The sequence below is a fragment of the Protomyctophum bolini genome, assembly GCF_963924005.1.
Source record: "Protomyctophum bolini genome assembly, chromosome: 6".
Taxonomy (NCBI): domain Eukaryota; kingdom Metazoa; phylum Chordata; class Actinopteri; order Myctophiformes; family Myctophidae; genus Protomyctophum; species Protomyctophum bolini.
In genome coordinates this window covers 33,286,073-33,310,159 of record NC_137867.1, presented here as the reverse complement: position 1 = coordinate 33,310,159, position 24,087 = coordinate 33,286,073, and the positions used below count along the sequence as shown (strand labels likewise).

General features: G+C 41.3%; 1 protein-coding gene across 4 annotated transcripts; it reads left to right on the top strand.

Moving 5' to 3' along the window:
- The first annotated feature begins 1,552 nt into the window (after positions 1 to 1,552).
- LOC308316412 (neuronal calcium sensor 1) lies at positions 1,553 to 23,686 on the top strand. Of its 4 annotated transcripts, none has more exons than XM_080765035.1 (9): positions 6,761 to 6,896; positions 8,966 to 9,104; positions 13,481 to 13,505; positions 17,604 to 17,742; positions 19,432 to 19,510; positions 20,330 to 20,418; positions 20,519 to 20,596; positions 21,283 to 21,385; positions 22,034 to 23,686. In XM_080765035.1, the coding sequence occupies exons 2-8, from the start codon at positions 9,041 to 9,043 to the stop codon at positions 21,379 to 21,381; spliced, it is 573 nt and encodes a 190-aa protein (XP_080621161.1). In that variant the 5' UTR covers positions 6,761 to 6,896; positions 8,966 to 9,040; the 3' UTR covers positions 21,382 to 21,385; positions 22,034 to 23,686. The 4 variants fall into 4 exon arrangements, with proteins under 4 accessions (XP_080621162.1, XP_080621161.1, XP_080621159.1 ...); XM_080765033.1 differs by having other exon boundaries at positions 21,283 to 21,390; XM_080765034.1 differs by having other exon boundaries at positions 6,783 to 6,896; positions 8,974 to 9,104; positions 21,283 to 21,390.
- The last annotated feature ends 401 nt before the right edge of the window (positions 23,687 to 24,087 follow it).

Below are 24,087 nucleotides of genomic sequence, written 5' to 3'. Positions count from 1 at the left end.
ATCAGCTGCCCTTGTTTTCTCCCTCTATCTGTCACACTGGTTCTGGAGAATCACAGAACTCACAGTGCACACACTGTCCTGTACAATAGTCTGTACACTTAATCCTTTTGGCCTCCTACATTGTATAAATAATCGTCAATGAAAGGTGAAGCCATAACAATAAATTATCTGTGATCAATTTAATCTTGAAATGGCACAGCATTTGCTATCTTTCATTTAAACAGCTCACATGGAAACCCTGTCTAGTAAGCACAGTACTATTGAGACAAAACTGAGAAACTAAATATTGAAATCCCTTGGCTTGTTTTTTATGTCAGCATTTTGCCCAGAAGGCACTGCCTTGCCTAAATCAGGATCTTTCATGTCAGACTCATTAATGCTGCATTATTATGGAAAGTTCTGCTATTGACTATTTATGAAGCTGCCATAATGACTGATGCTAAGCAAATGACAACATGGCACAGAAACACATAATCACTAATCATGACATAGATTTTTCAAATACAGTATAATGTACGAGTGTTTCCCCCTGCTGTGAAGAGGGGTTATGTTTTTTTTCCTACATTTTTTTATCCCACGATTTTTCTAACCCATGTTTTCACCCATAATAATAACTAATTCTCTCGCCTTTATCTGCTCTGTCTTTTCAGGTCTTTCTGTGTCTTTATCTCATTCAATTGATCATGAATGGAATTCAGGACAGGAGGCCAACCTTTGGCCACTATGGTAAATGGATTAAAAAAGTAATCTACCTCTTGCACTATTTATAATGCAATTCCTCAATGGTGGATGGTTATGCGAGACAATCAGCCTCATTCACTGTCTAGCAGCTTTTGACTGGTAGTGTTAAATTAAGATAGTAATAATTATTATTATTTATCCATAGGCTGTGCGTGGTGTTGGTAACTTTTTACTTTTCTATATGAATTGCATGTCATCATACATACTGAGGCTCTTTTTAAATGTTTGTCCATGTTTTGCTTTTAGTATTTAGCTTATATGTTTCTTAAATAGGTTCTACGTTTTATGTCGCACTGCCAATAACTGAGGGGAAACGGTATTTCAAATACATGGGAAATTGATAATTAATGTGATTCTGATTCTTCTGATTCTGATTCTAATACAGCAATAGGTCTGTCTCGGGAGCAGTATGGGTTGGCGCCCCCCCAGCCTGTGTCTTCCGTGAGGAAGAAGCCCAACAAACCCACGTGAGGCCTTTAGGAGGGCCATTCAAGCCTCAAGCGGAGCCTGCGGCACCACGAAGGGCAAGGTGGAGCCTGCGGAACCGTTGCGGCTCGAGAATCCACCATTCCTGAATAAAGTGCCTGGTGCTGGGAGTCTGGTGCAACGCACAGGGCCTGACCTGGTGAGAGCAGGAGTGGACCGGACCTGTGAGACGTAGAAGGGGCCCGGACAGGAGTCAACCCACAGAGCCTAGTCCTTCCACGCACCAGAATGGTACCTCCCAGTCCCGGCAGAGTAGTTCAGGAGGAAGGGATTGTGTGGCCCTGGGCTTTTCCCTAATGGGACTGATCGAGGGTAGCTACTGGGACGTAAATCGGGACTTGATCACCCTGGCTGAGGGGTATGATGTTGGGAGACCCGAAACCCCGATGACCTTGGGATACATCACTGAGGATACGTCCCAGGTGCATTCATGTATGTATGTATTTTGTTTTTGTCTGATTCTTTTGTTGTGTTTGTAGTATCACTATGATACTACAAACACACCAGGGGAAAACATATATTACAATAATAACATCACAATATTTTTTATCAATCAGTATCACAATATTTTTTTCATGCTTTTCTTTTAGGGTTATTGTTCAGTACAACCACCTACAAAGTAACAGAACCTAAAAGAAAAAGACCAAAATATTTAATAATTTTGGCTAACAAAACCATCGTTCTACAAAAGTATAAATTAAGGTATGCCTATAGATCTGCAAATCTCTGAATATCCTGATACAATATTTATCACCTTATCGCCCACCCCTACCTGGGCGCTACTCTCCCTCAGCCAACCTGGGGAGAGCTCATGTGTCCTTCAATGCATGAGGAGTGAACAGGCCGCTTTATTATCACCTAACAGGGGGGAGTTTCCTTCAATGCATGAAGAGTGAACAGGCCGCTTTATTATCACCTAACAGGGGGGAGTTTCCTTCAATGCATGAAGAGTGAACAGGCCGCTTTATTATCACCTAACAGGGGGGAGTTTCCCCGGCAGCCTTGCAGGACATAGCGTGTGGACGGAACACGTTATTCCTATCAGTTCCTTTCCTCCTCCTATCAGGCTGACCAGGGGGAGGTAGTATAGACATAGGGCCAAATTCACAACGGAAACATACGACCAGGTGTAAATGAAATGCGTAATGATATCGTATTTATCCGTCCGATAAATCTCATGAGTCATTCACCAAAGGTGGCGTAATGACTTCATTTGTGCGGATCGCACTTGTATCTCATTTCGCCTCTTTCCCAAGCGATTCCTTCGGCTGGTGTCGCCTGGTATAACTGAACATCCACACCCATTCCACACCATATAAAGCAACAGGAAATATCTTTCCTCTGGTGAAAAACGTCACCACTTACCATAGTGGCCAAATGTTGGCCTCCTGTCCTGAATTCCATTCATGATCAATTGAATGAGATAAAGACATAGAAAGAACGGAAAAGACAGAGCAGATATAGAGGAGAGAGAATGAGTGAGACAAGATAATAGTGATGGATTGGGGAGAGAGAGAGAGAGAGAGACAGCTGTTAAGAGATACAGATAAAGACATATTGATATGGAACCATGGACTCTTCTATCTACACCACACGTATGCCAGTTTGTCTGGGTAATCACTGTTGGTTACAGTTTTTCTCAATTGATTGGCCAAATTCTACATATCGTTCAAATTTAATTTAACTAGTTTCCTTCCAACCAGACCAGTTAGTAAATCACACAACACAGAAAGTGCTAATTGCAAAATCAGCGCCTGCACTTCATTATGTACTTTAACACATATTAAGGAGTCAACTGAAGTAAAAAAAGAAAAATGTATGAACGCTATAGAGACCAATGAGCAATGAATAGAGCAAGAGCATTTCATATCTGTAAGAATGTGTGGAGGTGGAAGAAGGGATGTGGGAGAAAGGGGAGATAGGGTGAGGGTAGAGGACATGAAGGAGGAAGGAGAGATGGAGGACAAGGAGGGGGAAGTGGAGGAATGGGAGGTAGAGTACAAGAAGAAGGGGAGATGGGGGACATGGAAGAGGAAGAGGAGTTATGGGAGGTAGAGGACATGGAGGAGGCCTGTGGCGAAATATAGACACTGAAGCATGCCAGGAATGGATTTGGCACTGGTGGCTCCCCCCCCCCCAGTTAGTTGCATGGCTAGAGAAACAATAGTCCATGGATACTGCGATCAGTGTGATGTGGGTGAAATGCTCTGACCTGAGAGAAATTAAAGGGTGGTCGGTTACAGACTTACAGTAATAGAATCATTGGTCACAACAACAGAGCCTATGGACCCGTGCAGAGATTAAAATAGGGTGCATTTTGCATCCCAAAATGCAGTTTATATAGTTAAGGGACACAATAAAATAACGACCTCTGCATCCCCGGGATCCACTACTGTACTGTTTTTTTTATTCTAGTTTATTTTGCTAGTTTTAGTTATAATAATAATAATAATCATTAATAATCATTTCGCTTCTGTTTTCTACATGAATATAACCACATTATAACCATATAAAATGAAATGGTGCAATTTGTAAAAATGGCAAAATATGACTCCTAACGTCGTTGAAGTGGGACTCATCAAATGTCCCTGGGACTCATCTAAAAGACCATCCCTGCATCCTGGGACTCATTACATTGAAAACCTATTTACATCACTGCAAGTGTAATGCTTTATGGTGTCGTCCACAGTTAACAGTCTTGTATTGAGTTGTGCTTGAAATGTACTGTAATTCTTCAAAACTGTTAATTAATTATTCAATCAATCAAGCAACAGTAAACAAGCATGTTTGTGTTTTTTCCTTTGAAGAGTGCAGTGTAAATCATTTATTCTACCTCCTTACTGTTGGATTTAGTTTGGATTTCCCAAATGATGTAAGAATAAAAGATTCCACTTGCGTGAAGTGAGGGGCGCCCACTATATTTATATCGGCCACATGACGTTGTGACTTAGTGCCCTGGCCTAAACAAACATTAATGTCCATAGACTTGGCTGGCTCTAAAGTGCTCTTAACAAACATCAAAGTCCATAGACTTGGCTGGCTCTAAAGTGCTCTCTAAAGTGCTCTAAACAAACATTAAAGTCCATAGACTTGGCTGGCTCTGGGATGTATCGTGGGAGATTATGGGTCTCGCTAACATCATCATACCCCTCACTCAGGTGACCCAGCCCAGACCCAGACCCAGTGATCAAGTCCCGACTTACGTCCCAGTAGCTACCCTCGATCAGACCCACTAGAGAAAGACCAGGGCTACACAATCCGCCGCTCCGGAACTACTCTGCCGGTACTGGGAGGTAGACCAATCTTGCGCATGGAAGGACTAGGCTCTGTGGGTTGACTCTTGTCCGTCTCACCAAGTCCACTCCTGCTCTCACCAGGTCCAGGACCTGTGCGTTGCACCAGACTCCCAGCACCAAAGTACTCAAAGTCCATATATTGGCTAAACGATTTACATCTTAAGTGCTCTAAACAAACCCATAAATCCCATAGACTTGGCTGCCATATGACGTAATCTTCAAAAGCCATGCATTGGAGGGGCCCGTATAGACTATGGAAGGTCGGGCTCCCTGGTCGTGTCATACTAAAGATTATTTTTTACCTAAGTCCCTGTGACAGACTAGGCTGTGTCCAGGGGGTGTACATCAAGCTGCCTCACGCTCCAGAAACAGCCAGGAGATAGGGCCGATTCATACTCCTATTTTAGAGCCGAATAAAAGTCGGTTCGGCGCTGTAGAGCCTACAATTTGACGTCATTTGAGGTTCGGGGGGGGCGGGTACCGTCCTAAAGTCGGCTCTTCGGTGCTACTGAAAATTTCTGACGAGCCGAAATCATTTCGGCACTACAGCGCCGAAACAGCGGTAAAATAGGAGTATGAATCGGCCCATAGACTCCTGACCTGTGGGCTACAACATGACTCAGGAACCATGGTTCCCAATGCTACTTACATAGTTATATGACCTGAAAACTGGCAAACGGGATGGGACACACATTGCACAATTCATGCTGAACCCAGAGGCGTATCTACAATAAGGCGAGGGCAGGCGTCCACCTGTCCAAATCCATTTCTGGCCTGGCCAAATTCCATACAATGAGAAAAGAGAGAGGACGAAAACAAGACCTGAGAACTATTAGTAGACAGCTGATTGGCCGTTGCGGTAGAGCGTGACCCTCAATCACCCATTGGAATGTAAATGCATGCATTTCATCCTACTCGTCTGGCAGTTATATCTCTTTGAAAACCTTTAGTGCTACGATTGTGCGCGGGGAGACGACAATTAACATCTTGCCTGCCCAAAATGCAATTCCTGGAAACGCCACTGTGCTGAACATCTAGGCATTTTTTTATTTTGGACTCATTTATAATTTCTTTGTGTAATAATTTGAAACAGTGACAGATTCAGCAATACATATATGTGGAATTTTTTTACTGATAGCCTACTGTAACCTTTCCCAGCATACCAAGGTGCACTCTATTTTCATTCGGTGGTCTGCTCTTAGGCCCTTTCATTCATTGTGTGTGTGTGTGTGTGTGTGTGTGTGTGTGTGTGTGTGTGTGTGCAGAGAGAGAGAGAGAAGGGGGGACGGGGTGATGTCGTGAGAAATTCACATTCACAAAAATGTGTTTTAATCATCTATTATTTTTCCATTGGCCAGGCTGTTCTCCCTCTTTCATTGACCCTGAGAGAATATTGAATTGACTGCAATAAAGGACCACAGAGAAAGAAGCCTTCTCTGAAGGGTGTTTGTATGTGTGCATAGGAAGGCTAATGTAATGTGGCCTACTTGGACAGGTGGAATTGTAAAGTATCCCTGACCTTGAAAGCTGACTAAATGCTACTTTAGCGTCATACAGAGTGAGTTAATGGTGTTTATAGTTTCCAGACTAACCAGAGTTGCTTTGATCTGCTCGCTTCGGAGTGCCACCCGGTTGGTTGGTACTTTTGTTGGTAGGCTACCCATCTTGAACCCATTGACTCAGATTTTTTCAGCCCACTCTCTTGAAGTTGATTGGCGTGCAGGAGAAGGTGACTTGTTGTGGTTCTTTTCCTGTAATCAATTTAGGCTTTTTATAGCATACCGGTAGTTTATTTACAACACATGGATGTAGTCTCAATTTGGTGTATATTCAACAAAAAGCTACAGAGGCTAGAGAGATCAAACCTGAGTCTTGGTAATGCGACGTCAGTCTCCTGAGTCCTGTCCGGTCCTGACTCTCCTCTGAACTGAGCCAACTACGTCACTCACCGGCACTGAGGGCGAGTTACACAGTAACCCGTATTCTAACGAATTATGTGTCTAAATCTAGAATTCGTTGGTAGCGTAAATTTCCAGGCTTTGCCAAACTGATAAATATCAACTAACTAACCTGCCTGTAACATGATCTGTAATAAAAACCAAGTCTGTTCATAGGCGAAGACTAATTTTTACAGCAGTTTACAAAACGATAACCCCTGGGGTCACCGTATTCAGTAGGTTACACGCTGTGGTGTAACATTCTGTTCAGACTGTTCAAGCGCAGCTTCCCATGGCACATTTGAGCAGCAAGCCAGCAACGGTCCGGACATCCACACAGAGGCACTGGCAGGATCGCGGAAGACAACATTGGACACGTTTTCACTGTCTGGGCTGGTTGGGACGCTTTACTTTCTACGTGTAGCCTAAACCACAGGTAATATCAGGTTACGCTGCACAGTCCGTATTTATCCTTCTAGTTCTACGCATTTTCTTTTCTTTGTCAACTCCGGTCAGACCTTACACCCGGCCGGAGCGACCAGTTTGCTGTCTAGTATACTGTAGCTGTTAACTGTGTAAACTGTGTGCTCGTTGCTATGGGCTGCAAGGTAACAACATCCCACCACCTGCTGCAACCGCATGTCTTTGTTACACATGCATGTATCACTACACAGACAAAGCGCTCTTTTCTCTGCAAAGTAAAATAATTATATATTTTATTTATTTATTTATTGTTCACCTATATCCAGTCGTTTTTTGACTGGACTCGGGATGGAATAGGGCAGGCTATGTAAGTAAACCAACAACATAGTTCATGGCTAACGTTAACACGTAAAGGTGGATTATTGCATACAGTTTGTTGTGTTAGTGATAAACTGTTACGACTTGATTATAGGTTTTTTGACAGTTGGCTGGCGGAATTAAAATGCTCCACTCAAATACGTAACGTGTATCCTAGCTTGACCTTACCTACCTGACCAGTGGCCACACACACACAAATGCCACAGAGAATCAAAGGTCGTTGTCAGTCAAGTGTGCACGTTGATGACTCTGGTGCCAGAGGCTCTGGGTTAGCACACAGTGTGCCACACACCACAGAAGCAGCGTCTCTCTGGCACTATCCATCTAACAGCTTCTTGTGTGCTTCGTGTATTCATTAGCGTTTTAATTATACCAAAGAAGGCATAATAAAAAACAGAAAAATATGCAATGTTTAAAGCTACATTAACACAGCTACAGTCTAATCTATCCCGACAGCAAATGCAATGCTAAAATGATTTATAATTTAATTGTAAAGGTGTTACACAACTACTACACAGCTAAGCTCTCCCTAAGTCTTCTGATAGACAGAAAGTCAACTTTCAGTCTCTGGATAAAGCACCCATCTGTCTTTTTTGTATCATATTGATTGAATTATACCAAACGGTACCACAAGATTGATAAAAATTCAAGCTGCTGATTACCAGAGTGACAAGACAACCTCAGCATGGATGAACAGCAGATGTTCTCTGTGAAGGTGCCTAGTGGTACATCATTTTCTTACAGGCTTTCTAGTTGCTGTAGTTAGGCATCAAGGCATGCAGAAGGCAGGCCTGAGACACAAAGAAATTCCATTATCCCTCATCTCCTGTCTGCTGTGACAGAGAGGAGGAAATCATCATACTGTGGTGCCGTGAGGCCAGGAAGGAGGGAGAATTATGAGTCAGAATGGAGGAGACAAGAGAACTGTCAACCTTTAAATCCCTCTGCCTACAAGCTGAGGAGACAGCTCACATGCTTATTTTAAGAGCTAGACCGGATCTATTTTTCACTCTTCAATTTGCATTTCAATTTAAAATGTGCAGATGTATTTTTTCATCCCATACCTTTTCAAAGCTTTTTTCTTTTCTTTATTTGTTGTTTCTGTAAAGTATTATGTCTGCCGGTATTCGAGGAATAGGTGTACCTCTGTTCATTTATTATGTCAGTGACAGTACACAACTCCTTATCTCAGCTGTCTACAGGGAGGATTCACTTATACAGTAAGTTCGCCAGAGCAAAGGAGACAGTGGTGGGTGGGAGAGAGAGAGAGTGTGTTGGGTGGGGGGGGGGGGGCTGAGAGGAACAGAGAAGGACTGTAATAGCTGTGAGCACGCAGAGCCCAGCGACAGAGTGACTCCTGTAACCAGGCACGAAGGTGGCAACGCATCACAACGCTACACTCGCCCACGGATGGCTGTGAAGGAAGGAGAGGCTGAAGACAGGCACTCGACACTTATAGGCTCAACAACTTGCTGTCACTTCTTAGAGCCCCTGGGGTTTAACTTGACTCTCTAAGGTGTCAAGGCTGAAATCTTTTACAACACCATGGCTACATCCACAGTGGACTACACTGACTACATTAGACTTATCTAGGTTGAGTGGGAGTTTTTTTTTTTTTGCTACCCAAAGCAGAAAAAAGGCGTTTCTTGTTTCGCTCCTGTCGTTGCGCCTAAACTGGCCCACATTTTTGTATGTGTTTGGCAGAGCATCAGTCTGGAGTGGAGGTAGTAAGTGTGCTGTGTGCCACGGTGGAGCCGGAGGCGTGGAGGAGAGGTGACAATGGGAAAATCAAACAGCAAGCTCAAACCCGAGGTTGTGGAGGAGTTGACAAGGAAAACCTACTGTGAGTAGCTTCCTGTCCTTTCCTTGTTGAGCTTGTTGTCAATGCAGTGCAATTTAAACTTAAATTTACTTCTGTTAAACCAGACAATGTTAAGAAAGCAAACACAGTTAGAAGGTTTATATTATATGTCACTACTCATACAGGTACAAGAAGCTAAATGTAAGTATGTGATTGCGTCAACTCAAAAGTACTGTGTTAGTAGTGTGTACTGTAACATGTTATGTTACATTTCCAAATTAGGCTACATTCTGCCAGTTGTACTTCACACAGGTGTGCAGGCCTGACTGCAGGCATGAATTGTAATTGAGGGATTCCAAGCCAATTCGTGCAATGTCTGCAGAATCATTATTTGCAGACCAAGGCTATAATTGTCAGCAGGGAATAAGCTGACTCTTTAAAAATCACCTGTGTAACAAATTTTGATTGGTTCGGGTTTGGCAAAAGTTTTATCAGCCGTTTTTCAATCATGCTGAAGTGATCTATGAATATAGAGACACTGAAGCCTTTGCATCAGCAGTAAAGCTGGTAGCTAATGATCAAAAACTGTATTTTCACATAGAATACATTATGACATTTATATGTTTAGTTGTATAACATAGTCTGGAGAATGATAGGGATGATGAGACAAAGAGAGAGAGGGAGAGAGAGAACAATTTGAATTACAAAGTGGGTTGTCTCACTTGAGCCATTACAGCACTGAGTCCAAAATGACAGCGTTAAAAATAGGCCAATTTTGCCATTATCTGGCCAGTTTTTACTTTCAAAATAAATGATAATGAGTCAGATTAAAAAAATCAGGATTGCATCTATACTTTTTGTGGCCATTGTTAAAAAAAATGATATCAATCTGTTGCTTTTGTTATTCCTGTTGCTTGTTATTGCTCTGCAGTGTGCAGGTGCTGGGTGGGAGTTGACAGCCAATGGCTGCTTAATAACAGTGTTCTTTGCGTGGTGGCTCTCTCCGTGGTGCAACGAAGGAAGGCTGTTGTGGCAGGAAATTACTGTGGAGGAAGATTGGGCTTCGTGCTGAGATGTGGTGTTTTTTGCTACTATACTTTACTTGCTCTTTCTCTCTCTCATCTCTTTCGTCATGCCTGCCTGTCCCTCTCTTTCTGTCTATCCGTCTCTCTTTCTTTTCTCTCTCTCTTCCTTTTAGCCTTTCACCCTCTATCTCTGCCTTTATCTCCTAATTACCCTCTTTGAGCAGGGAATGGAATAGTATCATTAGGATGTTATCTGGTTAGCATTGCTTAGAGAGACACAGAGCTTCCCCTTCCAGCATGATCAGTCCCTTGCTCTGGCCTGGTGTAACTGACTGTGAACCTTTATCATTTCAAATTCACCCTGTATCCCATTGCCTCTTTCTCTCATGTTATCTGCCATTTTAGTCTACTGTTTCTTTTTTATCGTTTTATCGAGTTCTCAGTGGCAACTGGCAGGAAAATCGAAGTAACTTTTGCCCTGGTAAACAATGCCCCCTGTTCACAGGCAACCAACAAGTAATCTTTAAATTTAATTTAATAAATTCAGGCTGCTATTCCTCTCACCGTTCTGGGTAGGTACGTTGTATTCTGATTTTACTTTCCGCACAGTATCTGCATGCTGCTCATTTGTGTCCTTCCTCTTGTGGAAGTTTTGGAAAAGCTGAAACACCTGTATGACCTAATCATTATTAGTTTGCTCATGACATGAACCATAGCAACAGTTGCCTTTGCTTACTCAGAAACAAACCAAAGCTGAGACTTTGGTTAGTTAATGTTTTCATGCTCCTAGTGAAAGATTATTTTTATATCAGTTGTGCTTCAAGCTAGACTACCCCAACTGAAAAATGGTGTACCAATTCCAAATTAGTGGCCTTGAAATATTGTGGAAAGCCCAACTATGCTATTAAACTGACCACAGGATGTAGAGTAGGTTCATGTATTGGAGTGGCAATGCAATGCCTGATTTGATTTATACTTGGTTGCAATCTTGCATGCCATGGAGTGCAGCTCAGTGCACCAAAAATAGCAGATCTACAAGCTCGGCTATTTCACTCTGAAGTTGTCAGATGATCCACAGAAGTTCTCAATAGTGGCAGAATGCAAGTTTGAGTCGTGTAGCTAGCACACCCTGCAGGGCCAACAGGCAGGGAGTGGGCTCTGTTTTTTCCTACATAGGCTGATTACATTACTGACCATTGCCTCTGAGTTATGTAATACATTCTGGTGAAATTGTTTTTGCTTTGGTGAATTGCCCCCATTTTTTGGCTCCATTGACGTTTTAGGCCAATTTAATGGTTGCTTGACTTGGCTGACAGTTGTGAGATTGACCCTGACATTTACTGCCTAGGAATGGGTCACATAATGGGCTTTCTGGTTGAAATGCTGAGCAAAGCAAATTGAGGCCAAAATGTATGCAGAGATTACCTGACCTGGCTTCCTTATTTATAGCCTCTGTATTATTCTGCTCCCCACTGCGTTAGGTTATGGCATGGCAAGTTTATTTGTATATTAGCACATTTCAACAACACAAGCATTAAGACATTAGGATAGAACATTGAGACATGCAAAATAAACATAATACAAGTGAATGCAATAATAAACATAATTTAAACAGTTAGAGTTTACTAGACCTGCAGTTTTCGACTTTTTTCCAGAATCCAGATAATGTGGTGCATAGATATAAACAAAGTGCTGCTTCTCCACATTCAGTTCTTCTGACTCTAGGTTCAGAAAGCAGACCTGGCTGTCTCACACAACTTGAGAAGTCTAGAATGGTTCATGGTGTAGGCTATAGCACAAGGTCAGGCTATTCTGGTCCTAAACAATTTATATGTTTATATTTTGAAATAATTTGTAAATTATCTTCAGCAGAAGACCTATCTTGAATACAATATGTTTGATAAGCAGAATCAGATCAGTGTAGTGCCTCAATAGACCGGTAAACACAACTGAAGCCAGGTAATAACTGTGGTTGTGTTTCATTTTGGTGTGACTGCATACAGAAACACTTCACTTTATTTCGTCAAACTATGTATATGTGGAATGGATTCAAAGGTGATATCTATGCCACGGCAGTGTCTTCTTTAAAGGGAGATGATAATCCTTTAGTCACCATGATGATGAGCTTCTATTTGTTGTATATGTAGCATCTAAAGTTGATCCCTCAGGATATTTCTGCGTGCCAGCCTGCAATGCACCTCTAACGCATTGACTGGGATTTCTGCCCATGTCAGGCCTCTAGATTGGCGTGCAGAAGGTGACCCTGTAATCATGATCAACATAGGTGGTAATGGAAGTCCTTTATCCAAAGCCTTAGAGCAGGTTGTATTCAACAGCCACTCCCATCGGACCACCAGGTTAAACTAATGGCCTTGATTCCAGCGCTTTTTTCAGCTGTTTGCCCAGGGGTTGAGAGGAGGAAAATTGCTTTTGGTTACTTAAGAAAGAGTTAAGAGTCGAGGGGGGACCCGAAAGGGATTGCTTCATTATTACTGGAAGATAATAAAATGCTTGTGTGGGCATAACATATCCTGGTCCCTTAACTGATCTCTTTCTTTAATCTATTCCTGACCTTCTTTTCCCTTGAATTTTGTTTTCACTTGCCCACTACTGCTTGGATCATTTATTAAAGGCAGGGCAACAGATCATTTTAAATGCTGTATAGTAGTCTATTGTGGGGGGGGGGGATATTATAAACAATACATATGTTTTATAAATGATGGAAAAAGGTTTTTGAACAGCTAAATCAGTAAAATAAGCCCAGCCTGGTAAACTCACCTAAACTCCCTATAAACAAATGCAATGATGTCTATTCTAGACGTTTGCATGTACATTTATAGGCCAATACCCAAAGCAATACAGCTTACACATTGAGCAGCTTCCTTCACTGTTCAGTTCCACTTTGCTACCTAGGGTCACCTTTTTAACTTTTCACCTTTTCAAAACTTCTCCTTTTAAGTATTGTTTTTAAATAATGATATGACTTTTTTTTTTTAATTGTTATGGCCTAGTATTTCCATATCAGAAGTTGTCCCATATCTGCTGCTCTACCTTTAATCAGAGCCATGTGATTTTCATGTTAATCTTGAGTTATACATGTACAGTAATATGTAGAGCTACTATACAGAACACACCAACGACACTAAGCATTAATCAGACTTAATGAGCGAGTTGTGAATTTGACAAGTTTGCATTTGGATAGACAATGGTACTCTCTGCATCATTAATAACATTCATGTTTTTGGTTCACTTTAAAAGATGATAGGATTAGGCCAATATGATCAACGATCTGACTACTTTACTGTTGCTTCTAACAATAGCAAGCAACATTTTGTTCTAGGCCACCCAAAGTTTTCCTGTCAAAGCTAATGTCACTCTTCATTTCTCTTGCAGTTACAGAGAAAGAAGTACAGCAGTGGTAAGCATTCATTTTTTATGATGATTTCCTCCATTACTGCATTCATCCATTCCTCCATTCCTCCTATCGCCTGAACAGTGAGGTGAAGTGTGTTGTACACTGAGATGTCTTCTGTGATGAAAATAGGGAATAGCCGGGGTCTTATGTTGACCCACTTGACTATTCATAAATTGTTGCTCATGATTTATTTACTTACTTAAAATATTCTTTTTGGGGCATTTTATGCTTTATTTAGAGCGGAAAGTGAAGTAGAGAGCCATTCAAGACATACCGGTAATAGGAGTTTGATTCAAACCAGTCCTTGCAACTAGAAATATGGTTAGTGCACTAATTGGCTGTACCACCCCAATAATTAAATATTTAAAGTGTTCTTGATAGTGTACTTGAACTTGAAGCAAGCTGTTTTCTCCCACATACGTTGGCGCCGAATACAAGACATCTTCTGAAAATAGAGTGACTTTGAAGCCTTCATGATACCAAGACTGAGTGACTTTGAAGCCTGATAACACTGATGCAGTACTAACACTTCCATGATGCATTCCCCAACAACCTTTTTGCTCAATTTGCTCATACTGATAGCAGTAGTTATGCTGTGCCAGGGGGATAAAGGGACTTTTTTCTTTTAGCCACTTAACTCCATGGCAACAGAGACTCCATAAGGTTGTTGATGTGTGTAACTAACTGTGAAATACCTACAACTCCATTCATCTGTGCATGGCCTAATAAATGTGCAGAAGTCTGCACTTTCTTCTCTGCTTTTCAGCCTGCCCTGTACCTATTATAACATTATCGTCACTGTCGGGCAGAAACCTTGTATCTCCAGATTTAATCGTTTTATGTTTTGATTTTTGAGTGGTGCAACCACTCCAAGGAACAGCAATGTCCTAACCTATGTGTGTGACTATGAGTACCAGTAGGGGCAAAGGTGGCGCTGTTGTGCCAGAAACAGAGAGAGCGAGATAGTGCTAGCCTGACACTCAGCCTGAATTTTCATTTCGTTTCACTCCATTATTCAGTCTGAAAGCCCTCCCTACTACAACCGTTTCTGGGATGGGCGTTGCCAAAGAGGCAGTCTTCGGTGATTGGTTCATACCAACGAATCAGAATAGTAGGAAAGCAGATGGCATTGTGTCAATCATGTGGCTATGGCTAACCTGTTTGTTACCAAACAAACACAGCCAACGAGCGCTACTAGTATGTAAACAAAAGCGGTAAAATATGTTGGATGATGATGTTTATAAAACCGCTCGTGTCTGTAAAGAAATTATTTATCATACGTCGATTTAAAAGCCAGATTGATACGTCCGTGAGTTACCGCAGTGGGGGCAGCCATGTTTGTTTGTGTCTGGACGGCACTGTTGTTTGACGTCATCGAGTTGAAACGACGCTGATTCGTCGGTTGGATTTCCAACCGAGTCTGAGAGCTCCTTCGGGAGTGTCACCAGACCCTAATCGCCTGAACATACATTTTTAATGTGGCTAGCGATTCAGGGGCTGGAGCCAGGCTAAGATAGTGCTGCACTGTTGCCTGCTAATGAGAGAGAGAGGGGGGGGGAGAGGGGAGTTGCACCACTCAGTTCACACGGGTGTGATTTTTTTCTACGTTTGATCTATTCTAGTTACATTTTTTGAAAAGTAACGGTTTTCTACCTACAAGGTTTCTGCCCCAACAGAGCAACAATATAATTATTGTAATATGTCAAGAAAGATTATACATATTAATTAACATAACAGCGAAACCTCTGGCCGGGGCAAGTGGCAGAACAGGGGTCACTGGTGAGACTCATTACAGTTGAGGTATGCTGGTCTGCACATACATTTTTGCACAGTAAGCATAGACGGCGCAATTACACAGCAGGCACAGGGGCAAGAGACATTTCATCATCATTATGATGATGACCCAAGCTTAAACAAAGAACACACTTCAGTGCTCCAGCTTTGGCTTTGCCTATCATGACCTGACTATGCATGCATGAAAGGAGCTACGCCTCACTTATAAGCTATAGCTGGTTGCTACTGTTCGTGCCCTCAATTAGGAGGCGAGTAAGGAGCCAGGACACATTCACACTCACTGTCGCACAGCAACACCGTCAGCCTATACACACTGGGCGATGAGCTAGGCTAAGGCTAGCCTGTCTCATCAGGGGCTGCTTGCACATGGTAAACTCCTGAGCATTCATTTCACTCTGAGAAACATAAGGATCCATTTGGGTCCATTTTTAACACTCCAGACCATTTTTTATATGAAATGAATTGGGTTTAAAGTGGTTTTGTCTCGTCACGAATCTTTGGTCTGTCTGTACTCTTTACTCTGCTGCAGCAAGCACACCATGTCTGAGTGTGAGGGATGAGATGACATTATACCAGCGGAAATACCAGATGGTGTGTGATTAGAGGCATAGATATAGAAGAATTAGCATAGTTAGATAAATGCCTGTGCTGTGCATTATATATTGCTGCTCCATTCTAGAACATCATTAGTATGCTCGGGACCCACCTGAAATCACTAACAGAATGTCATGGCACTGTGATGTTCCTGCCAACTCGACAGCACGAGAAAAATGTCCTGCACAACACTTTAGTAACCTCCACATTATGCCACATTATGCCAAGTAATAGAAGCTATTGCCAGTAATTAATACTTTATCTTTATGCTGGCACACTAATGAATAATCGAACTGTACATGCCAACTGTGTGTCCTTCTTACATTGAGCTCACACAAAATATGTAATTACTGTACCATATGTTTTACTTCATATATTAAATGTTCTCTTAATTAATTAGTGGTACAGGTTTTTGTCTGTAGTCTGCCAATTATAGGGTTGGATAAATAAAGAAAAACAGGTCAAACCGTATCACAAAAATACTTTAAAATGCAGGCACTAAGCAAATTCTTGCACCCAGCAGGACTGGCTAATGCCATGGGAATGAATGTGGGTATTTGTCAATGTAGAGAGTTTTCACATTAATTAATTTACTCAACTAGGTGGCAGATGCTATGATTTTATTAATTCTTTCATTCAGATTTATTTAGAAACAGAGAAAGGGAGACAAATAATCAGGTCAAATAGGTCATGTTTGGATTATAGTATATGCACTGTGCATCCTGTAATTTGAATACCAATTAATTCCATGCAGTCCTAGCCAAGGCTTTAATTTCCCTGGATATCGTCAGACAATGAAAATGTGAGAATTACATGGTTCCCTTCTCTCCTCGCTGAACTGCCTTTTCCCAGCTGTTCCACCGAGCTTTTCTCTGTCTCTTTGACCATGGATCTGCCTTCATTATCTACCAGGCAGATTAAAAGTAAAGAGTTTATAGTGAGACGCCAGCTAGACCGTAAGAGGAAAGAGATCTATCCTGGCCGTCATTCTCCATTAGACTCCTCAATTTCCCTCTCTCTGGCCTTAATTACAGCCTAGCCTCATTCTGGACCGCCTTGACTCAATCACAGATGAGCAAGTAAAGCTAACCGTTTGAACTTACCACTACATTGATGAGGAGGCTGTTTATTTGTTTTACTAGACAGGTTATTATTATGTCTCTGTCAATTTCCTTAATTTCCTCTTCACATTTATTATTTCTCTCAACACCTTCTTCCTTTTCCCCTGGACCATTACCAGTACCACTAATGCAGTGTTTTTGTATTGAGCTGTACAGGGAAATTGCCTGCCTTTGAGTGACTGTGCTTGAAATTGCTTATGAAATGCTTCTATATTTAGGCAGAACTGAGATGTTAAGTCACTCTCTAGATAGGCCATCTCCAGGGGCTGGAGGAAGCTCATAGGCATATCTATCAGTTATGCATATCAAGAGAAGACTGGAGTGTAATTTGATTAGATTTAAACACTCTCTGCTCCCGCTATTGGATTAGCGTGTGCGTCTTATCTTCTAACCAGACAAATAGATTTGTGCTGTGAGTTTTTGATCTGGCCTGCTATATCAAAATGGATCAGTAATGCTTGTACAAGCTACAAACAAGCTGTAGTCGTTAATAATTTAACAAATCTCCAGTTTCACTGTAGCCCTGTGTACTCCTTGCATTATGAAATGTTTTTAATTCATTCTGTATGTTTCCTTCTTTTTTTTCTCTCAGGTACAAAGGATTCATCAAGGACTGCCCAAGTGGGCAGCTAGATGCTGTGGGCTTCCAGAAGATCTATAAACAGTTCTTCCCCTTTGGAGATCCAACAAAATTTGCTTCCTTCGTCTTCAACGTGTTTGATGAAAATAAGGTTTTTTGGCCTGTTTTGTATATGTTCTACTTTAATTGTCTTTAATAAATAATTGTAATTAAGTAGCTAGGAGTTGGTCTTCCTTCCATCGGATATAAAGAGATTAGATATGTGGTTGCTGTTTGATGTGGATGGGAAGTTATGTTAAAAGCTCTGTAAAGCCTCATGGGAAGTGTTAATTTAATGGTCTTTAATGAGACGTCATGTGAGAACATGACCACCTACTCTCTGGTCAACTGTACATTTCACAGAATGAAAGGACCAGGCAGTTCTCGTGTTGTTCATAACAAATATAGAAATGCTACTCATTGCGCTGCGTAATTACTTGTGCTGTCTGAGCCCTTTGTACTTTACATGTCTGTAAATTGTATGCTGTCAGCTTGGTGTAATGTATTTTCTTTTTACAAAAACAGATGTGTCTCTCTTCAGAAACGTAACCTTTCCGTTTTAAGCAAATATCTTAAGATGGATCATGAATTCATGTCGAAGCATTAAAATAGCTCTCAAGCTGCCATTTCCAAAGAAATATGAATGGTGTAAATGTTGAAGAATCAAACCTTTTCTGTGGCATGGTATGTCACTCCCTCCACAGGCATTTATTGATTTGGAGTCGGGGAGATCAGACAAACCCACTGTCTGATGTTCCTCTGTTTATCTGTGACCTTCATTAGTGAGCTCAATTAGCGTAATACGTTTTATTTTTTTCTGACTTTTATAGTCACAATCATTTGTCAGTTCATTGTCTAAAACAATGGCTGGCTGGTCAGATGTCTTGAGAGATAGTCAGCCTCGCCTTTGGCAGAGATTTGAGGTTGCTGTCGAGACAAGAGTCATAGCTTGCCTCAGGCCTTATGATTCCTGGTAATAGGCCTATTTCCAGGAATTAGGGTGCTGGAATAGCTTTTGTTATGTGACTAAATTAGACCTGTATGGTTAGCATGTGAAGAAATGAATAGGCCATACCTCCATTAAGATGGAGTCAATTTATGGCTCAGAAGATGTTTTTATTTATACATGAAAGGCATTTATTTTCATGCGTTCATGTTATTATTACATTTGAACGAGTTCCTTAGAGTTGCTTTGGTTGATGTTGTTGTGTTAAACAGCATCACACGGGTGGTTTGAAATTTAAATCTTTACAACTGCTACTTTTCTCATTCATTCGTATTCACTCACTCAGTGTTCAACAGCCATTTATATGCACATCTTACATCATGGTAGACTCAGTAGTATGCTGCAGGCTATGATTTTAGGAATCCAAGTGGATTCTAGAAATTAAGAATTGTTGCTTTGGATGGTTTTTCAACAAAACTAAGAGTAAACAAAGTCAGAACAGAAAATATTTGACTATATAGTGTTATCCTTGAAGTCCATTTATGATGTACAATCAATGAAAAACATCTTGGCATTATACAGTGGTTAACTGTGCATGCTTTAACTTTGCTGTGAACCAGTAGTATCCATCTTACTAATGACCAGAGGTGACATATTTAAGCCTCGGGAGAGAGCCAGGTGCAGGGCAGAAATAGCAGCTTTACATGGTGCAAACGTCTGGCCCCATTTTCAGCAGAAAACAGCAATGACTTGGTGAAAAGTACAGGCGGTGTTCTTGTCTTTGGGCCATTCACTTACACTTCCCATCTAACATTCTATCTTTCTTTCTTGCTGTCCCCTTCTGTCACTCTGCAGGATGGCCGCATCGAGTTCTCAGAGTTTATCCAGGCCTTGTCAGTAACCTCTCGGGGGACTCTGGATGAGAAGTTGAGATGTGAGGAGCTTGACCATTACCATTACACCCCCTAGCCTAGCGCATTTTGACACTTGAATGACAGGATTCAGGCTAGATTGCATACATTGCATAACAAAGAGGTTGGCAGCAAATTAAAGGTGGCTGAAGAAAGGCCACAGCAGGCTGTTGTAACCTCAGGGACAGGCCCCCCTGGTGTGAGAATTGGGGTCCTAAAATATAATTCTGGTCCCAGTATAGATTCCACTGTTAAAGCAACCCAATTGCCAGCATGAAATGTTGACATTGTACGTTTCTGTAAACCACAGAGATGTTGAATCTCAACATTTCTGAATCTAAACCGATGTATACCGTGTCAACTCAAATATGCAGTTCTAAAATTAAGATAAGGCATAGTTATTTTGGTTAAGATTTGAGTAAGAGTTAGGTGTAGGGTTAGTTTACATGGTCTGCATTCTCTTGACATCAACATGGTACATGAAATACTTTGCTACTATTCTTTGCTATTCCCTACTATGGTTTTACATGTCATAGGCCATAATGCCTATGTGTCTCTCCATAATGATGCTTGTCACAAGTATGTCCATAGCTAGATCTAGTTTATCTCTTTTCTCATTAAAACAGTGCCCACAAATGCCTTTAATTATGTCACAAAAACAAAATGTCTTATTGCTCTGTAAAGCACACTGTAAATTACATTTATACTGGCAGCGGTATGCATTTTTATTTGTTCCCTTCTCAATTTGGGGTCACTTACAAAATCATCTTTTAAAACTTTGCATTACAGTGCACTGGCAAAACTCAAAGCTATTTTCCACTCAAGTGATTGTCTCTATGCAGGGGCCTTCAAGTTATACGACCTCGATAACGATGGTTACATCACTCGTGATGAGATGCTCAACATTGTGGATGCCATTTATCAGATGGTGGTAAGTTATACCAAACATTGACTGGTTTAATATTTATACTTGGAACAAGAATTATCACAAGGCTATATAGAGTATATACTGTAATGCTTTTCTTTCCCAGGGGAACACTGTAGAGTTACCAGAGGAGGAGAATACTCCAGAGAAGCGAGTGGACCGTATTTTTGCCATGATGGACAAGGTCAGTAATATCCAACATTGAGGTACCGTAATATCACACAAAATACAAAAGGTGATTAATGCAGTAGTTGCATGCTCAAACACTCGAGCATGAAACATTCTTTCTTTCTTTTTTGCCATTAAAAAAATAGGCTATTAACAAGCGCTGTGATAGTCTTGCTGTAATGGATATTCGTTTAGCAATGAAGAGAACTGAATGTGCCTTCTACTGCCACTCTTGGGGCTTGATACTGGCACTGTAAAATTAAGAGCTGTTAGCTGTAGCCACCGCAGTGTCACTAACTCTGCCTGCGGTATATAAACGTCACAGATACCTTCCTCCACTACCAATGTTGAGTGGTAATGCTCTGTCTCTCGGCTCCCAGAGCCTCCTTAGCTTAGTGAAAGATGAGACAGAGTCTTATTGGGTGTGTGTTTGTCAGCTGCATGTCCCAACCAGTGCCAAGCTCAGCCCATTGGACCAGCTCTACAACACAGCAGCGCTCAGTCATTTCATTTGTATGGGTGGAGCAGAGGGAGCTACTGTCCAAGTGCATTGAGCTGGATCGGTCTAACAGTGTGGACAGGACTGACTGAAGTGACTTAACTTCAGAACCTCTTTTGCCCCCTGCTGGCGATAAGGTGTATAAGCGTCTTCAATCATCAATGCCTTTAAGTTTCACACCTTGTCATTTGTTCTTGATTCAGAATGCGGACGGCAAGCTGACCCTGCAGGAGTTTCAGGAAGGGTCAAAGGCAGATCCGTCTATTGTTCAGGCACTATCACTCTATGATGGACTGGTGTAGAAAAGTAAGGTGAGTGGATTGTTAACCATCTAGCGACTACATGCGCTGATTGTTTTCTATTCTAGTCTGTGCTCCCACTGAAGAATAATTATACTTGCTCACGCTCAAGTAGTCTGAGAAGACTATAAAAAGCAGGCTATTCAGACTGTGGGCTGGGTTAGAAAACGAAGAAGCCATTGTCATCTCCCAGTTTGTCCTTGTGAATTATTCAGATGCCCTACTTGACTGCTGGCAATCAAACAGTCGTGCAGCGCTCAGTGGAGAGGGATTCAGAGCCCTCTCCTCCCACTAAGCTAATAGCATTGCCAATTGTTGATGACATCCTGCTCAACATGTGGTCTAATGAGTAGTGAGAATGAGTTGTGAGACCATGGATGGAGTAATGGAGTAATAATGGAGTAATACTGTTTAGTGAGTAACTTAGGAAAACAGTGATAAAGTCTGCCTGATGTTTTTATAAACACAGTAAAATCGAGTATATAATCAGTATTAAGTTAATTATATGAGTTCAGTTTGGTTACATTTGCATACTCTCAGGGTTTCAAATGGATGCATTTAGAGGATTTTACTGTAGGAATGTGTGAAATGTAAACATTTTGTGATACTACCCAGCATAATCAATTCTATGGTCGTCATTATTCCAATTCCTCAGATGAGTCTAGTCCAGTTTCTTCAAACACATGATGTACCAATCCAGCACCATCGCACCTGCAACGCGAGGTCATACCACCTGCCCTCCCATAATACCTGCTCACCTGGAAGGGGATTGCGTGAAGACCATTTGTTTCTGTTGCACTCTCGTATGGCCTTTGGTGTCATTAACTGCAACATCGTCATGTATAACTACGGACGGTAAAGGTAAACAACTATATCCTACAGTGTCACAGTGGAGTAAAAAACATACAATTTAAAAAACATGTACAGTAAGTGAACCCTCGCTCATTTATCTGTGCTTCTAAACTGCGTGGCATTTGTGTGCGCCCTAGGACTTCAATTAAGAGCAATTTCAACACAGTGTTGTGGTTGAACCATTGACAGTCCTGACTGAGGATCTTTCCTTTTAGTGTAGGGTGTAGTGTGTCTGGTTGATATCACACAGGAAATGTGTGTTTGACCCGAACAGAAATGAACTGCACTGCACTGCATCTTCACCACTGTGGAGAGAGTGCAGGGCCGGAGAAAAGTATTTTCTGACAGTGTGAAGCCTAAAGCATGATTTATACTTGGTTGTAAATTGTGTCCTGCAACCAAAAATAGCAGATCTACAAGCTCATGCTGCGTCACAATGCACTGAGCGCAGCGCGTTGTGAGTCTGCAGATTTGCTATTTTCAGTGCGAGACACCAGCGTGCAACTAAGAATAAACCAGGTGTAACCTAAGTTATACAGCCATATTGTGTATATTGTATTAATGTAAATATGATTGTTTTTTATTTTATGCTTTGCTGTTTCTGGAAGAGGGGAATGAGGTTCGAAGTTAAATGTTTTTATTGAAAGTGTTCAAATTAATTGCATCCTGAGGGCAGTGGGGTGGGAGGGGTCATCTTTGAGAGATAATTGTCTCCACCAGGCCGAAGGCATGGGGAGAGAGTATGTTTTTTCCTCTCTTATTCTATGGTTCCTTTTCCTGAGGAGCTAGTTCCTTTTCCTGAGGAGCTAGTTCCCTTTCCTTTTTATTTGCTGAATGTTGAACGAGTGAGGACTTTTGTTTGGTTTCTTTTACTATGTTTGAGAACTTTGCAACCTTCTTGTGTTTTTCATTCCGTTAGTGCCACTCTATAAAATCCTGCGTACGGGTCCATTTGTACACTCAGAGGTTAAAATAAATAAATTCACATAGATAAAATAAATAGATTTTACTGTACATTGCCAACTAATGTCACACAGTCACATCCTGAATGACATGTCCAAGCAACACAGAGCATGTCCTCTCCATTCACATCTGAATTGAGGCTTGTTTTTTCTTTGACATCATACTCCACCTTCTACGCACGCAAGCACACAGTCACACACACACACACACACACACACACACACACACACACACACCCCTCTGAAAGCCACAAACAGGCATCAATTCTGGTTGTAAAAAGCTTTTGTGAGCTGTGTGGTTGCAACAGTCCTCTTTGTGTTTGTCTACAGACAGAGCATGTGATGATGCCTTTTTGTTTCTGCTTGACACTTGATTTTAGTTTAAACATCAAGAGGTTTTATCAGCCTCACTATCTGGTATAGCCTTATGCAAATGATGTTTGGTAAATTATAAAGGTCATTCACCTGTTTACTAACAGTATAAGAGCACAGAATAAAATGCATTTAAGTGTCACTTTTTAAAATTAGTATTCTTTGATATTTTATTTGTATTCCATGTGGATGGATTCCATTGATTTTATTTATGCACTTTGATGATGTGTTAAACAGTCAAAATGCATAAATGGGATTATTGTTCCAGTGTGTATTTGTATAATGATTAACTGCTCTCATGTTAATCCACTTTAATATGCTCAAAGATAGCTCTCAATCCACTGCTTTGTGGAGTTTGAATATTTATTTATCAATTAAGTGTTGCACTGCCAGGGTATTGCATTAATTGGAGCAATGTAATTGTTAAGCTTTAGTACTTGTTTTCTTTGAAAATACACTCTTTAAATGCCAACTTGGTCCACTTTATAAGTGTGTGCTATATAGTTGTTTGAAGAACAGTGAA

What these genes read in the sequence shown, in the direction of transcription:
- LOC308316412 (XM_080765035.1), top strand. Translation starts at nt 9,041, where the DNA reads ATGGGAAAATCAAACAGCAAGCTCAAACCCGAGGTTGTGGAGGAGTTG. An exon ending in TCTGGATGAGAAGTTGAGAT is followed by an intron (nt 19,511 to 20,329) that starts GTGAGGAGCTTG and finishes GTCTCTATGCAG; the next exon opens with GGGCCTTCAAGTTATACGAC. An exon ending in ATGCCATTTATCAGATGGTG is followed by an intron (nt 20,419 to 20,518) that starts GTAAGTTATACC and finishes TTTCTTTCCCAG; the next exon opens with GGGAACACTGTAGAGTTACC.